We start from the raw sequence: 15,377 nt of genomic DNA on the forward strand, positions 1-15,377 counted from the left end.
TGGACATCCCCCTATATACAGACGGGTAGGCAGAAGCATTTGGAAATTGCAGGAGCAAACGCATCTGTTTTAAGAGGTTACATGTACGCTGGAAGAGAGTGGTTGTGTGGTTGGATGTAAGCAGATAAGCACTACTTAACTTTCACAAGGATTTTCACAATTGGGTACCATTGAGTTGAAAGCAATGAACAACAAGCTTTTGTTGATATGGTGATGTAAAATGGCACCTGAATTCTTTATTATTCAAAATATTTTCTTTCTTTCGTTTACCCCCCACGTTCCCCCCCAAGCATTAATATTGTGCTGAAATCATTTTTTGTGTGTGTGTGTGTGTGTGTGTGTGTGTGTGTGTGTGTGTGTGTGTGTGTGTGTGTGTGTGTGTGTGTGTGTGTGTGTGTGTGTGTGTGTGTGGGGCAGGCCTGGGCAGATGCCTTCAGGAGTAGCCCGGACCTGACTGGAGTGGTCCATATTTATGAGGAACTGAAGAGGAAAGGCATTGAATTCCCAATGGCAGACCTGGATGCACTGTCTCCCATCCACACACCACAGAGGGTGAGGAGGAATACACACACACACACACACACACACACACACACACACACACACACACACACACACACACACACACACACACACACACACACACACACACACACACACACACACACACACACACACACACACTCACACTCACACATTGAAACAGCCTAATGGTCATGTTCTTTCTCACAGGGTATACCAGAGGTGGACCCAGCTGTGCTGAAGTACAGAGCCCAAGCCTCCCCTGCTGCCGGGCCCCCTAAACCTGTGGCCGCCCCGGCCCCCGTCTCCATCACACAGATCCCCCACGTCCCCGATGTACCTGCAGGCCCCATCACAGCAACCCCTGAACAGGTGAGCCACCTGCACAGTGACCTATGACCCCTGATATTACCTTCACACGGGACCAACAAGGAATGAAACGTTCAAAATTGGCAGCCATAGTGACTGTGAGTCAGTCAGTAAAGCAGATGTATCCAAGACCATGAGTAAACTAGTGAAGTGCAGCAGTTTACAAGATTTTCTCAACTCAATCCGCTGCCTTGGAGCACAGCTGCTGCAGCGCTGCTACTGAATTAGCCCCGGATATATCTGCATGACCTTTGACCCTGTGTGTGTCTAGATCGGCCGGCTGCGCAGCGAGCTGGACGTCGTGAGAGGAAACACCAAAGTCATGTCGGAGATGTTAACGGAGATGGTCCCCGGCCAGGAAGACGCCTCGGACCTGGAACTGCTCCAGGTTAGATGCACACTATGACACACTGAGAGCCATGTTCTGCAAGCACCTGCAATGCCATCAGCCTAACATGACTTGCGCCATTTCATGTATGTCTAATGTGGTTTTAAAGTTGTGAAATAAAGCAAAACAAATCCACATCAGTGAAATGAGTAAGTAGTCAAGTAAGAAATCAGTCAGTTTTGGATGAAGCAGTTTTGTGAATAGAGGCCCAGATTTCTCTTGTTGCTTAGCCAAATTCATTCTTTCCATTCCAAGAAAGCCTGTTCCAATTTGACCACACCCTGAAAATGTGCTCTCTTACTCAACTATTACTACGTGGTCTCAAATGGCATTTAGTAAACATTTTGAAAAGGTCCATGCTAGATTGGATCGGCCGGAGGGACATGGGGAAGGATGATTTGGTTGGGTTTAGGCATGAGGAGTGATGATTGGTTATGGTTAGGGTCAGAGGATGGGTTAGGTCCCTCCGGCCGATCCATTCTAGCATCAACCTTTAAGAAAATGCCAGTATTACTCTTAATGCTTCCTCATACAATACAAGGCATTCATCCAGCTCTCTGACATGGCATTTCTCAACTGCAGGGTGCTGTAATTCTTTGCGACCACAAGGGGGAGTAGTGTCTCTAGTTATCAACATATCAAGAGACGTCTGGCTGTGGTAGAGTTTCTGCACCACTGCTTACCAGCCTGGTACAGAACCTCAGGCAGAGTTTGAGCTCCTCCAGCCAAAGCCACTGTGGTATGTGTGTCAGCCTTGGGCCGGGTGCTGGGGGAGTCCACGCCAGCCGGAGCAGTGATGTGCTACCTGCCTACCTCATGCCGTTTCTGTTTTCTCATATCCAGGCACTACACATACAGCGTTAACAGCATTCATGACAATACATGATCAAACAGATCTTTCTGACTTGCTTACCTTTGAACCGTCAACCCAGCGCTATACATACGTGTTTCTGTTGTTATGGAAAATAAATAATGAATTTCCAACTTTCCCCCAGATTTGAACAAAGCTGGCTGAACATTCAGTTAAAATTGGGCCATAAAAATGCATTCTTGACTAAATGTTCCGTGAGTTATTTAGTACTCCGAGAAGTGTTCATTTAGTTTTAGACGTTTTAGATTAAATTCATATGTTTAGATTTCTCTGCAACATTGCTCAATAAAGGGGAGGGGAGGGTTTGGTATTCTACATACAGCAGTTGCCTCTCCCATACGCTTCTCTCACCTACCCACTTCTACCTGTGTGTGTGTGTGTGTGTGTGTGTGTGTGTGTGTGTGTGTGTGTGTGTGTGTGTGTGTGTGTGTGTGTGTGTGTGTGTGTGTGTGTGTGTGTGCGTGTGTGCGTGTGTGCGCGCGTGCGTGCGTGCAGGAGCTGAACAGGACATGCAGGGCCATGCAGCAGAGAGTGGTTGAGCTGATCTCGCGTGTCTCCAACGAGGAGGTGACCGAGGAGCTGCTACACGTCAATGACGACCTCAACAACATCTTCCTCCGATACGAGAGGTACGAGGGCTTGGCAGTGCAAAAAGTAGGTAGGGACACGCACATCCAAAAAAAGGCCACACTGGGCCTGGGTGCTGGATCAATAGAGTACTTACAGTGAAAAAGAAACAATCCGCACACCGAGGAGCTCCCGTTTAGGTTTTTTATTATCAACACAGCGTGACGTTTCGGGCCACACCGGCCCTTCCTCAGACGCTTTCTGAAGTGGCAGAGAGACGCCGTCTTAAATACCCGTATCAATATACATGGCATCACCAGGTGTTCATCAATTAGCAATTAGAAAGATAATTCAGAATTTTTTTAAAAGTTGTACACACAAACAGGTTAATATAGACATAATGTACAGATTCTAACAGTATATGTATATATACAGTATAGACAACATAGGACAAATATAATTATACATGTCCCCCAAGAAATGGAAGTAGTTTGTGGGCTCTACATTATAGTAGTCAATTAGAGTTTTAACAAATCCAAATATAAGTGTAGATGCACATACATCCTGGAGGCGACTCCATTAACCACAACATACTGTATTAGCAGAAATGGGGACCTAGTCTATTACTTAAAATAAATAGCAAAAAGTTTTAAAAAAAATACACAGAAACAACCACTTATGTATATGAGATCACCACTAGAGGGGAGAGAGAACAGTAGAGAACAACAGAGCATCACAATAGGGATATCCTAATAACAGATTATAGGATTAAATCACCTTCTATAGAAAAGGTCTCATATCGAATTCCTCATTTAGGCCTTTTGGCGCCATGGTGCCCAATGTATAAATCCAGAATAATTCTCTTTGAAGTAGTAAGTTATTGATGTCACCCCCTCTGCGTGGCAATTTGAGAGCCTCAATCCCAATACGTCACGCTGTGTTGATAATAAAAAACCTAAACGGGAGCTCCTCGGTGTGCGGATTGTTTCTTTTTCACGAGGGCTTGGCAGCACACACTGGTTTTGTCTTGACGTAGACTTGAATGACAGAAGATCCACGTCGCGCTGAATAATTGAGTCACTAGAATTCTGTTGAGTGATCTTGTAATCAAACGTCCTCTTTCAAGTTCATACAGTTCGGGCTATGTCCAACAGCTTGGCGTATTTGCCTTCCCGAAAGTTAAGATCAAGTCTGTCTATGTTCAACCATAGATATTATATTAGTATAGATGGGTCACCGCAGGCTCCGCCAATTCTAACAAATGGTAGCAGCAAGTCTCCTAAATGGGCGTGGTCAACCATTGACTCAGACCTGCCAAATGTCTCCTAAGTGGGCGTGTCCATGGAAAACCATGGGCAAAACCCACGTGACAAAATGACAGGAAGTGAGTTGAAGTTGGGCCGTCTTGCTTGAATCCCATCGTCTTTGGTTCAACCCATTAATAATTTGGTGTGTTTTGTTGTTTTGCCAAAGTGTATCTCTCAGCATATTCTGCTTAAACAAAATCCATGCACCTAAATATATGCCTTTAGATATGACATCTATAGCCTGGTAAACCAGCCGGTCACGTGAATTCACATTTCATTTCGATCTGTTGAAATGAAATGTGAGTTCACCTGACCTGCTGGTTTACCAGGCTACGACACCTAGATACTGACATCTAATAGCTGTCTCCAAAAATCTAATTTCTTGAGGAAACATGTCTGCTCATTGACATTGATTTGGCTTCTTTGATCTTGATTGATTTTGAACATGGAACATCACCTTTCCAGATTGGCTTGGTTGCATCATTAAAGTCTCCCACGATGCTTCATGGGAGACACATTTTGAAGCAGGCCTAACTATCACAAGGTCAGAGATCTCAGTCTTTTGGATCGCTGTCGGAATTCCTTTGAAACATTTTATAGCCTCAAACTGGCAAAGCGTCTCTTTCATGAGGTGTCTGTAGATGAAACATGTGTTTGATGCTAGCAAAGTGTGCTAAAAACATGCAATGGATTTTGTTTGCTTGCTCTTAGGTATGAGCGGTACCGGTCGGGTAGAGCTGCGCAGAACAACGGGGTGAGTGCAGTCAACGGTTACTTTGCTTGCAAAGTGCAGAAATCAAACACCCAAACATCTCTCTTAAGTCTTAAGGCTCTTTTATGGTTAGAAGACAAGTATCTTAAGGGGACAACATGATCCAATTTTGTAAAGCAATCATCATCATCATCTGTTTACCAGTCGCCGCTGGGTTGGACTGAATCCTCGCTATGGCTTTCCTCCACCGGGGGGCAGTCCATGGCCATCTCCTCCAATAATGATGTGATTGCCTGACAAGGACCTTGTCACAAGTTGTCAGTTCATTGTTTTAGTCCGTTTTTTAAATCCCTGCGTGGCGAGTCGTGAAAGCTACAGGTGAGGAGGATTCACCTGCTCTGCCAATTTCTCCTGAAAGCCATCCATTACTATTGTTACTACTGCTATAGGCTGCTACTACGTTGATCCCACTCAGCCAAGGCAAGAAGCCTTGTTAGACAGCTCCTTCCATCTCTAGGTCATGATAGAACGCTTAGTCCAGCCGACCAATGGAAATGTGAGACAAATCAATGACGGCATCTTAAGACACTGTCAACAGACACTTGTCTTACAACCATAAAACAGTTTGTTTTCTATTTGCTTTTTAGCATGCTTCTAGAAAATGTCATATCTTCCTTGCATTTTAATAAGTCTATATTCACATTGCCTATGGCATTTTCACCAACATTAAATATGCTATGAGTGATGTTTTAAATAGAAAAATCACCCAGAACAGCAGTATGTGAATTCAGATGCTTATTTTAGTATGCTAGTATGTGAATCGACAATGAAATCCTCCTCTGATAGTTTGGTTAATTTCTGTTTAACTAGCAAAAGAAATCCAGTCCAACATTAACACTTAATGCAAAGGTCTCACATCCCAGCTTGATGAAACTGGAGCATCATCAGACCAATCTCCAGTCTGCAAATTACAGTAAACACTTGCCAATAACAGTCGGTCACCAATGGATTGGCGTATCCCTAACTAACATCCCATCCTACAGTATATAGTGTTTGTGTCTGCGTTCTGTTGATATCTGTGTGTGCTTTTTCTGTTTGTGTTGTGGCTAGCTGACAGAGGCAAGTATGACAGCAGCGCCACCTTCCCATCCCAGCCCGTGCTGGGATGAACCGAGTGATTAATGTTGACACGTCTGTTATGGAGCAAATATTTAGGCCCATATGACCCGTGTCAACATCATAACCACCGCCAAGTGAAAGTAGACATGCCCTTTCCTCCCCTGCCTCTAGCTTTCTGCTACCTCAGACACTTGTGTCCACGTCAGTGTATTTAGTGCTACCTAAGCATCTCAAACCCTGTGCAGTCTTGTTCCTATTCAACCCCCAGGATTGTTCCTTTGCATAGTCTCCAACCCCTAAGTGCTGACCGAAAGTCCTGTCTCTTACTTGTGAAAATAGTCACTCATAGACAGTAGAACTTCAACACCAACAGAATATTCCCTAGCTTCACTCAGCTCAACTTGCTTGGGTTGCTTCCTGTTAGAGTCCTCCCTTACGATGTAGCAAAAGAGCCAAGTCAGAAGATCAGCAACACTGTGGATTGAAATGCTTCATACTCTACTTAGTGTAATTGTTCAGATCATTAATCATTGTTAACACCTTAAGTGCCATAGCCGAAATAATTCGTCTTACATAATCCAACGCTTGAGTGCCAGAGCCGAAATAACTCGTCTTACATGTTTTTTTGACGGTGGGACATCAATCAACCCCTCTTACATCTTCGAGATAACTATTTGGAGCAAGAGCATGTGTGTAATCTATTTTACCGACCACTAAGTGGCGACAGAGACCGAGAGAAGTCACAGCCACGGGACCCAAAAGCAGCCGCCTCCGCGGAAATGGCTTGGATTTTACAGTCAGAAGCCCGAGACACACACACAGAACGGACAGAGATCCCTTCCCCTCAGAGCCGCGGATCAACGCGCGAACACACACACACACACACACACACACACACACACACACACACACACACACACACACACACACACACACACACACACACACCGCGGGAGCAAGCTTGGCGATTTTACAGTAATCCAATCCATTTCAGGCAAGCAGGCAGGCAGGCACGCAGACAGACAGGCAGGCAGCACAACACGCTTCTGACACGCCCGCTGAAGCCAGGAGGAAGGAGGAGAAGACACACGGAGGGAGGAGTTTGAATGAGAGGGGTGTTTCCTGTTGTTATGGAGGAAATTACTGTTCAAAACTATTGTTTAGAATGTCTGACGGTCTTACTGATGCCAAAAATGAATGGTTAAAGTGACTGTTTCACAAAAAGCCATTTATCTCTGAATAAATTTCCAGACGCTGAAACCATGCTGTACTCAACGGCTAATATCTACATAACTACTAACTCTGCAAACTAACTCTTTTAGACAGAGAAAGCACACATTCTATTAGTTATTTTTAGATGATTGCTGTTCATGAATTCTTAACAGAAAAGAATCCTCGGCTGTTCTAAAATGAGCCAGAATCGTCAAAAACACCCCTGGCACAACTTACCTACAGGAATGAAAACATGGCTGGCACCCAATGTGTTAAGAGCCATCTCTCTCCTTCTCTGTTCTGACTCCCAGATCTTGAATGAAGCCACAGAGGACAACCTGATAGACCTGGGCCCCGGCTCCCCAGCCGTGGTCACTCCCAGGGGGGCCTCCAGCCCCCCGCCCCCCTCCACTGCCGTGGCCGCCGCCTCCCCGCCGCGCAAACCCCCCACCCAAGCATCGCTATCCTCCGCACTCGCTGGCCTTGGTAGGGATGGAATAGCAATATGATAGAAGTCTGTATTTCAGTGTGGACGTGATTCCTGCTATGTTTGGCATGCACACAAATACTGTAGTGTAGACAGAAAATGTGCTGTATCCCATTATGTCTTGCTTCAAACCTGCACCTACTATATACACGCACACACGCACATGCTCTTACAAGAGCAGTAACTCCCCAGTCTATGCAGACCTGGCATTGGAGAGGCAGCAGAGTTTAAAAATGGCTCATAATTTGGCTACTAATGGGAAATAAGCCCAGCTCCATAACTCACTGTTAAAGACTCCACTCGCACTGCTAGCTCCCCCTGTTGGTCACTAGGAAGACTGCACTCCGTAGTGTTGTGGCCAAGCCCTCGTTCACACCATATGCCGAAGCTACGCAGCGCTATGGCAGTTTCATTTTGGCGTCCTTGTTAACAGGTGAGACCGTTCACACCAGCCGCAGGCCACGCCACGCTGAAGCTACGCTGCAGCGATAGTTTCAGCTTCTGTTCTATTTTTCAAGCGTGCAGCGTGCTGTACCCGAGCTGCCCGGCATGAAGTCAGTGCAAGTTGTGAGCGGGGGGAGGGCAGCGCCGAGCGAGGCGCTGAGGAAAAGAGTGTGCTTCTGGTGTGACCGGTTTAGCATGGCACTCAGCTTCTGTTAAGCGCTGCGTCTGAATAGCGCCTGGTGTGAACCGAGGCTAAGGCTTAGCTATATAGCTGCCTGGTGTGAACCGAGGCTAAGGCTTAGCTATATAGCTGCCTGGTGTGAACCGAGGCTAAGGCTTAGCTATATAGCGCCTGGTGTGAACCGAGGCTAAGGCTTAGCTATATAGCTGCCTGGTGTGAACCGAGGCTAAGGCTTAGCTATATAGCTGCCTGGTGTGAACCGAGGCTAAGGCTTAGCTATATAGCTGCCTGGTGTGAACCGAGGCTAAGGCTTAGCTATATAGCTGCCTGGTGTGAACCGAGGCTAAGGCTTAGCTATATAGCTGCCTGGTGTGAACCGAGGCTAAGGCTTAGCTATATAGCTGCCTGGTGTGAACCGAGGCTAAGGCTTAGCTATATAGCTGCTCGCATGGTGAAGTACAGAGACGCATAGAGCTGTATATTAGAGTGCTGTGAAGGATGACTGCATCTCACAGGATAACTAGGTGGTGATCTGTAACTATATGAGACTTCCTTTGGTTACTAGAACTGTATACATGTTTCCCTTTTTCCCTCTTCTATTGTCATCCTGCTATTTACCTTTTCTACTTTTTGCCACAATTCTTCCATTCTTAATCTCCCCTCCCCTCCCCTCCTCTCCCGTCTCTGTCCCCCTCCAGACGTGGGCTCAGACAGTGTGAGCGGCACCCTGTCCTCTCTGTCCGGCCCAAACCACGATGACTTTGACATGTTCGCTCAGACCAGGACCAGCTCCCTGGCCGACCAGCGCAAAAAGTAGGTCTAGATGTTTCTCTGTGTCATTGATAGAGAATAAAATCTATTCTTTACATCCGCTAAATGTGATAATTAACAGCTTATTTAACCAAATGAATTGAAGCCTTGAGTCCAGGACTGTTTAACATAAAAGTATATTTAATACAATATTCTCTGCAATATGCATATTGACAGAGGGCATGAATCTCAATGTACACATTCTGATCGATGTACAGAGTCAAATATTCAGCCAATGGCTGACAGTGTACCATATGCTTTATACCATGAGGAGGAGGAAAAGGCAGAGAGGAGGGGGTGATGGGGTGATGACTTGACTTGGAGCCTACAGGGCTGCCTGTCTGACTGAGAGACTGTTATCAATTGTTATGGGACTTGATGCACTGTCCAAGGTTTCAGCAATTGGAGCAGTCCCTGCTATGGGTGAAATGGGGTGAAATGTCATGGGCCATGGGTCTATTGGTCAGAGCAGTCATGTCATAATGTGTATGTCATGTCATCACTTATAGCATTAATTATGTGTATGCAATTATAGCTTATAGCTTATTGGGAAATGCCAATGGAACTTATATTTTTCTCCAACAGTCGGCCACTTTGATTCTGGAGCATCCTGCAATCTTCTCACATCATTATACAGAACATCATTCATCTCTTTCGTTTAAATACTTATTTAAATCCGCGTGGCATGAGAATAGAAATGTGATACAACTGTTTACAACTTTACCTACCGGTATTTCCTGTGGTGTGGACTTGTTGCAATCAAGTTGTGGCTAGTGTGTAGGTGTGTAGGTGTGTAGGTGGAGAGAGCAGTTACATTGGTGATAGTGGCAGCATAACAAAAGCACCAAAGCGTGAGAACAGGTTAGCCACGCCCCTCATTCAAAACACAACATGTCTTGTGGGCGTGGCTGTGTTGCATTCCTCAGGCAGCTGTCAGGAGAAATTGGAATCTCTGCTATGTTTATAATGGATTTCTCCTCGTATGATTGTTGAATGTCAGTGAAAACAGTGCATCTAGAAAGAATTCTTTGCTTTTTGATTCTGAGGGACTGACACCAAAACTGACCTTTACCGTTGATGTTGTAGAGATGCTTGAGAGGTTTTCTGCTATTAAACTCCATTGTAGCTGCGCTCAAAATATCTTCACATAAAGTCACTTTGTCCATGTTCAGAAAGTTATCTGTGACTTTTTAGGGTCACATTTTTCCTTTTAATATTTACTTGTATTATTTCTGTTCAGCTTGGTTTACTTGAGCTCCCAATGTAGATGCTATGTCTGAACTATGCTGTTTGTTTGTGTGTGTGTGTGTGTGTGTGTGCACAGTGTAAAATATGAGGACCCTCAAGCTCTGGGCGGTCTGGCCTCAGCTTTGGATGTCAGACAACAGAACGCAGGAGGGGTGAGTACACCTGACCGCAGCATGCAGGCAGCGTCATGTCCCTATGTACCTGTGGGGGTGCTGCTGTGTTATTTACAAGTCTGACCAGGTCTTCCCATGCCAGGCTGTTGTCAGTCCTTGGCCACTCCCTGCATGTGATGGTCCACAATGTTTGGGCTAAACACAAAGGTATAGGATCGTATAGTGATTATTCCTCGCTCTGAATGGCTATAATAATTATAATACAATGAGAATGGAAAATTCAAATTCAATTCAAATTACCGTAAGTTCTTTGCATTTGTATTCAAATAGGCAGACACACCAGTTATATCAGCCATTAAGAAACATGCATTCAGTTTCTCATTTTGCATGTGAAGTCTTTTTTTTTATTCCAATTTCCGTTGATAACAAACTCAAACACCATTCAGTCTGTTTGCACAGAGAATTCAACAAAGAAAGGCACATGCTACTTTCAGGATTTGTCAGGCTTAGCTATTTCTGTCTGCCTCAGCACACGTCCTGATACATTTGCATGCTTATCACAGGGTAAACAGATGATTCTGAAATCTGAACCACCCCCACTACATGCACGCACGCACACACACGCACACACGCAAGCACACACACGCACGCACGCACGCAAGCACACACACACACACACACACACACACACACACGCGCGCACGCACACACGCACGCACGCACACACATGCCACGTTGTTTGCACACACCATCCTTTGTCGGTTACCTTATACGCCCTTACCTTAGATGCCTTGTGCCTTTTGCACTTAATATTGCCTGAGGGCTTCAAAGTCTTTTCGTTTTGCCCCTCCTCTTTTCCTTTTCATTCTCTCATCTTTATGGAATGCACCCCTCACCCCCCTCTTTCTTTCTCCCCTCTCTCCCCATCCCCCTTTTTAAATGACAGTCTCTTGCATATTTGACATCTCCTCTGTCTCTCTCTCTCTGCACTGTGTGCTATGGTGTGTGGTGGGGGCCTGCCGGCTTTCTTCTCTTGTGTAAGGTGTTGTTCTGTTGTTGATTCAGCTGAGGGTAAACAGGGATGATAACCCAGCAGATCAGGAGCTGCCCATAGACAGCTGGCTTATTACCCAAGGAATGGTGAGGACTCCATCCTCAGTGTGTCCTCTCCTCCCCGTCCCCTGCGTCCATCCTCAGTGTGTCCTCTCCTCCCCCGCGTCCAGCGTCACCCCTGCTCTCACCCTCCCTCCCTCCGGCATCAACCATAATCCTCATCGACTGTCCCCTCATTTTCAGCCCCATCCCACCCCTTTACACTGAGACGCTCCATCCAGCCCCCGCACCCGCAGTAGACGGGACAGTTTTTCTTTCTGGGAGGGAAACATACCCACCTTATCTCCGGCTCTCTTGGACCTTCTAATGCCAGTAAGCCATGGTGGTGTGACTGGGCTAAGGATAGCCTTGCAGGCTCAGTAGCCTAAATGCCCTTATCTGTGTCAGACATGGGTGCTTAACACTGTCCCCTGTACTGCTGGCTTCCTCCTTCATTCCTCCATCCTCCCCTCTGTGGATGGGATGAGGAGTCGCGAGAGAGCATGGACTTCCATATCCGCTCGACACAACTGGTTAACAGTCGCACACTAAAACAACATTGATACTTCTGCTGCACAGCAACGTCCAAACCAACACGCATCAATAATGTTCAGTGCAAGAACCATTTAAGCACTGGAAACATCATGTCATTCACACAGATTTTGTGTGTGTGAATGGAAGCTGGTTTGACACTTTCTGTGGAGCGGTGAGTATTTGCCATTTGTCCTCGTCATCTCCAAGCTAATGGTCTGTAGAAAAATGTGGATCTTATGTAATATTTTAATTAACGACTAGCTCAGATATCCCATTCTAACAAAAACTAGGTAAATTAACCAACTAACAAATTAACCAACACTTGTAATACTCTTAATACAATGACATTTTTGTTATGTTTGTGAACATTTGAACATAAAGCAGCATTCTGAATTGAAATGATCAACTGTTATGAGTAAAGAGTGAGGTTGGATTCTTACTGCACAATCTTTTTACTGCCTTTTCTCCCCCACTCACACAGCCTCTTGGTTTCTCCTCTGAATGACTTTGCTTTGAGAATCCGGTGCCCCTGACGGCCTTGGCCTGACTGCCTCGGCCTGACTGCCTTGGCCTATCTTTTCCCCTGCCTATCTTTTGATGATGCTCCTTCACTGCAATAAGTGTGATCTCATGAGAAAACCCCTGCCTGCCAGTGTTAGTCTAGTAATCACAGAGCCTCAGGAGGGGGTTTTGGTATCAGCTCGACGTCGCCTGTGGACTTTGAGTCATCAGAGGCAGTGACAGGAGATGCATTTTAAGTACTGAGCGTGAACTTTGCGCTCTGCTCATGAAAGCATGAAGCGTGGAACTAACTTTTCCAATTTCCCCCAAGTTGTTACTCTCCATGGAACAACTCTCATTTTCTCTTCTTGTCCATGGAAAAACATGCTATACATAAATCTCAATATCAAAACTAGTTAAACCTTAAACATTCAGTACGAATACCGTAACGTAATATTGCTTAGAATTGCATTATTCTAAAGCCATTTCTGCATTTGAATCATAATTGGGGATGTCATCAATAGGGATGGGCAGGAGTACTCGAGTATTCGTTCATAACGTTACTACTCGAGTAACGTTTCTACCATTCGAGTACTCGCACTTTAACAACGCAGGGGGAAATCCATGATGCAAATGAGACAGACACATGCTTCTGCATAATGCAGGCCTAAGTGTGAACAGCCCCTACACAGCATATTACCCCTGCTCTATCATTACCATAGTAATAGATATTCTTACAGGCCTATAGCCTGCGATAGCTTAACGTAGCCAAACTTTGGTTCCACTTGTTTCCCCTCAGACACAGACCACCCGTATTATTATGCAAAAAAGGACGCATTACGTTAATAAACGAGTACTCGAGTACTCGTTCTTTAGTTACTGAGAGTACTCGAATATTGAAATTACTTCAAATGCCCATCCCTAATCGCCAAGGACAGCTCATGAACACTGAAGGTCATCAGGCACACTTTAAAAAAAAGTCACATGACTACAGAAGAGAAGTAGTGGTATTTCAGAAATGGTAGCCATGCTGACTGAGTCACTGTAGTCATTCAATGTCCGGCACACGCATACATAGACCCCATCCACTCTGACATGGCCTCCATTGTCACTGCACGCCATGCAGCGTTGCTCATGCTCTGTGTGCCCTCTGTGGCGTGTGTGTGTGTGTGTGTATGCCATGTGATTGCCCCAGCTCCCAAGGGCCCCTGTGCTTTCAGCTTTTTCCCCTCTAATCAATCTCTTAATCATGTTCAAGTGATTAGCTAATTAACTAATGATGTGGAATAATGAACAATGCTGTGTGACATCAGTCAGCAGCTGCTAAGCCATGTCAGCGCCACACAACTAATGAGACACAATACACAACCTGTTCTCATACAGTCGCAGGTATGAAGCTGAGGAGCACATCCATTCACTGTGATAACGTGTCAATGCTGTGAACACAGGGACTCAAGGAGCTGTGTGCGCGCCTGTGTGTGTTTGCGTGCGTGTGTGTGTGTCGGCACTGCAAATGTGAGCTCTTTTGTTTTAGTTTTAATTTTAGTTTTAACAGTTTTATTTTTTGGTCATCTTCCTCTCTGAGCCTTTGGTGATTTCTGTTGTTGTTGTTTTGTTATAATTTTGTTTTTGTTGTCTGGGTGGGGTGTCGTGTTGTTTGGCTTTGGTGCTGCCCCCCCCCCTCCCCCTCCTTGGTTTGTCGATGGCTGTGCTCCATAGATCCCCGTATCGCAGTCCTCTGTCATGGATGACATAGAGGAGTGGCTCTGTGCTGACGTGGTGAGACTTCTTTACCTTGATTTATATCTTTCTCTTCTTACTCTCCTCTCCTCTCGCGTTCTTTTTTGTTTGTTTGTTTGTTTTTCTTTGAAAGCACATCTCATCCATCCATCTTCTGTAACTGGATAGATTCACTTTTAGTTTCCCTTCATTTCACCACCTCTCATTCACCGCCATCTAATCTAGACTATTTCCACCAATGACTGACTGCCATAACAGTTTACGTGTGGGCTCTATGGTGTATGTAGATCAGGGCTATTCAACGGGAGGATGAGTTTAAAAAAAAAATATATATATATATATATACTGTATATATATATATATATATATTTTTTTTTACAATTAAACCTCATTTACTTATTACACCCGACTGGTTGTTTTTCAGATGTGATCTAGCTAAAGTGAGCTAAACAAGTCAGATCCACTATGAATGTTTTTCAGGAGATGCTGTGATGTAGCCACAAGAAAGGTGCAATATTAATGTTTTTCAGGAGATGGCGCTGTGATGTAGCTAATCAAGAAAGATTCATTATAAATAATAAACAATAAATATGGTTAAAATATTTACAGTAGTTTAACTTTCTTGCTGCAGTACAATGTTACAATGCTGTGAGATGTAGCTATACACAATATTAATAGTTTTTCCTGAGATACTCAATATTTAATACTGTGCTAGGTTCTAAACAAGAAATAATGTTTACAGTTGTTTTCCTTTCCTGATGCACTATAAATGTTTACAATGCTGTGGTGTAGCTAAGAGAGGTCAGAATTGACCAAATTATATGTCAAATGGCTGGCATGTGTTGTAGAATACTTAGATTTGTTTCAAATGTGTTTACTATTGGGGCTTTAACACAGCTTTTGTTGCACAGAAATTAAGCACTTTTAAATGAAAATTAAGTTACTTTTGCACTGTAGTGAAATGCAAGTTTTGGAAATTGTGGTGGCGCGTTGTGTCAAGTGTACATATAATGGGATGAATAGCTGGGGGAACGGTCGGGACCCCGGCCCCTTAGGTTTCTGACAATGTGGCCCCCTGAACAATTGAGTCGAATAGCCCTGATGTAGATGCTAACATAGTGCTAATCATGGTCCCAAACTGAGATGAACTCAAACAAGCA

At 44.8% G+C, this 15,377-nt stretch overlaps 1 protein-coding gene across 2 annotated transcripts in view; it reads left to right on the top strand.

The window, feature by feature from the left end:
- Positions 1-15,377, top strand: part of tom1l2a (target of myb1 like 2 membrane trafficking protein a) — a 32,565-nt gene that overhangs the window by 13,994 nt on the left and 3,194 nt on the right. The window contains exons 5-13 of one of the 2 annotated variants that reach the window (XM_083649405.1): positions 418-552; positions 733-894; positions 1,163-1,279; positions 2,646-2,779; positions 4,736-4,778; positions 7,379-7,553; positions 8,878-8,992; positions 10,314-10,389; positions 14,197-14,256. In XM_083649405.1, coding sequence (XP_083505531.1) covers positions 418-552; positions 733-894; positions 1,163-1,279; positions 2,646-2,779; positions 4,736-4,778; positions 7,379-7,553; positions 8,878-8,992; positions 10,314-10,389; positions 14,197-14,256 — 1,017 coding nt within the window. The remainder of the gene's footprint in view (positions 1-417; positions 553-732; positions 895-1,162; positions 1,280-2,645; positions 2,780-4,735; positions 4,779-7,378; positions 7,554-8,877; positions 8,993-10,313; positions 10,390-14,196; positions 14,257-15,377) is intronic. The other variant, XM_083649404.1, reaches the window with a different exon arrangement.

The sequence above is a fragment of the Poromitra crassiceps genome, assembly GCF_964638095.1.
Source record: "Poromitra crassiceps genome assembly, chromosome: 13".
Lineage (NCBI taxonomy): Eukaryota > Metazoa > Chordata > Actinopteri > Beryciformes > Melamphaidae > Poromitra > Poromitra crassiceps.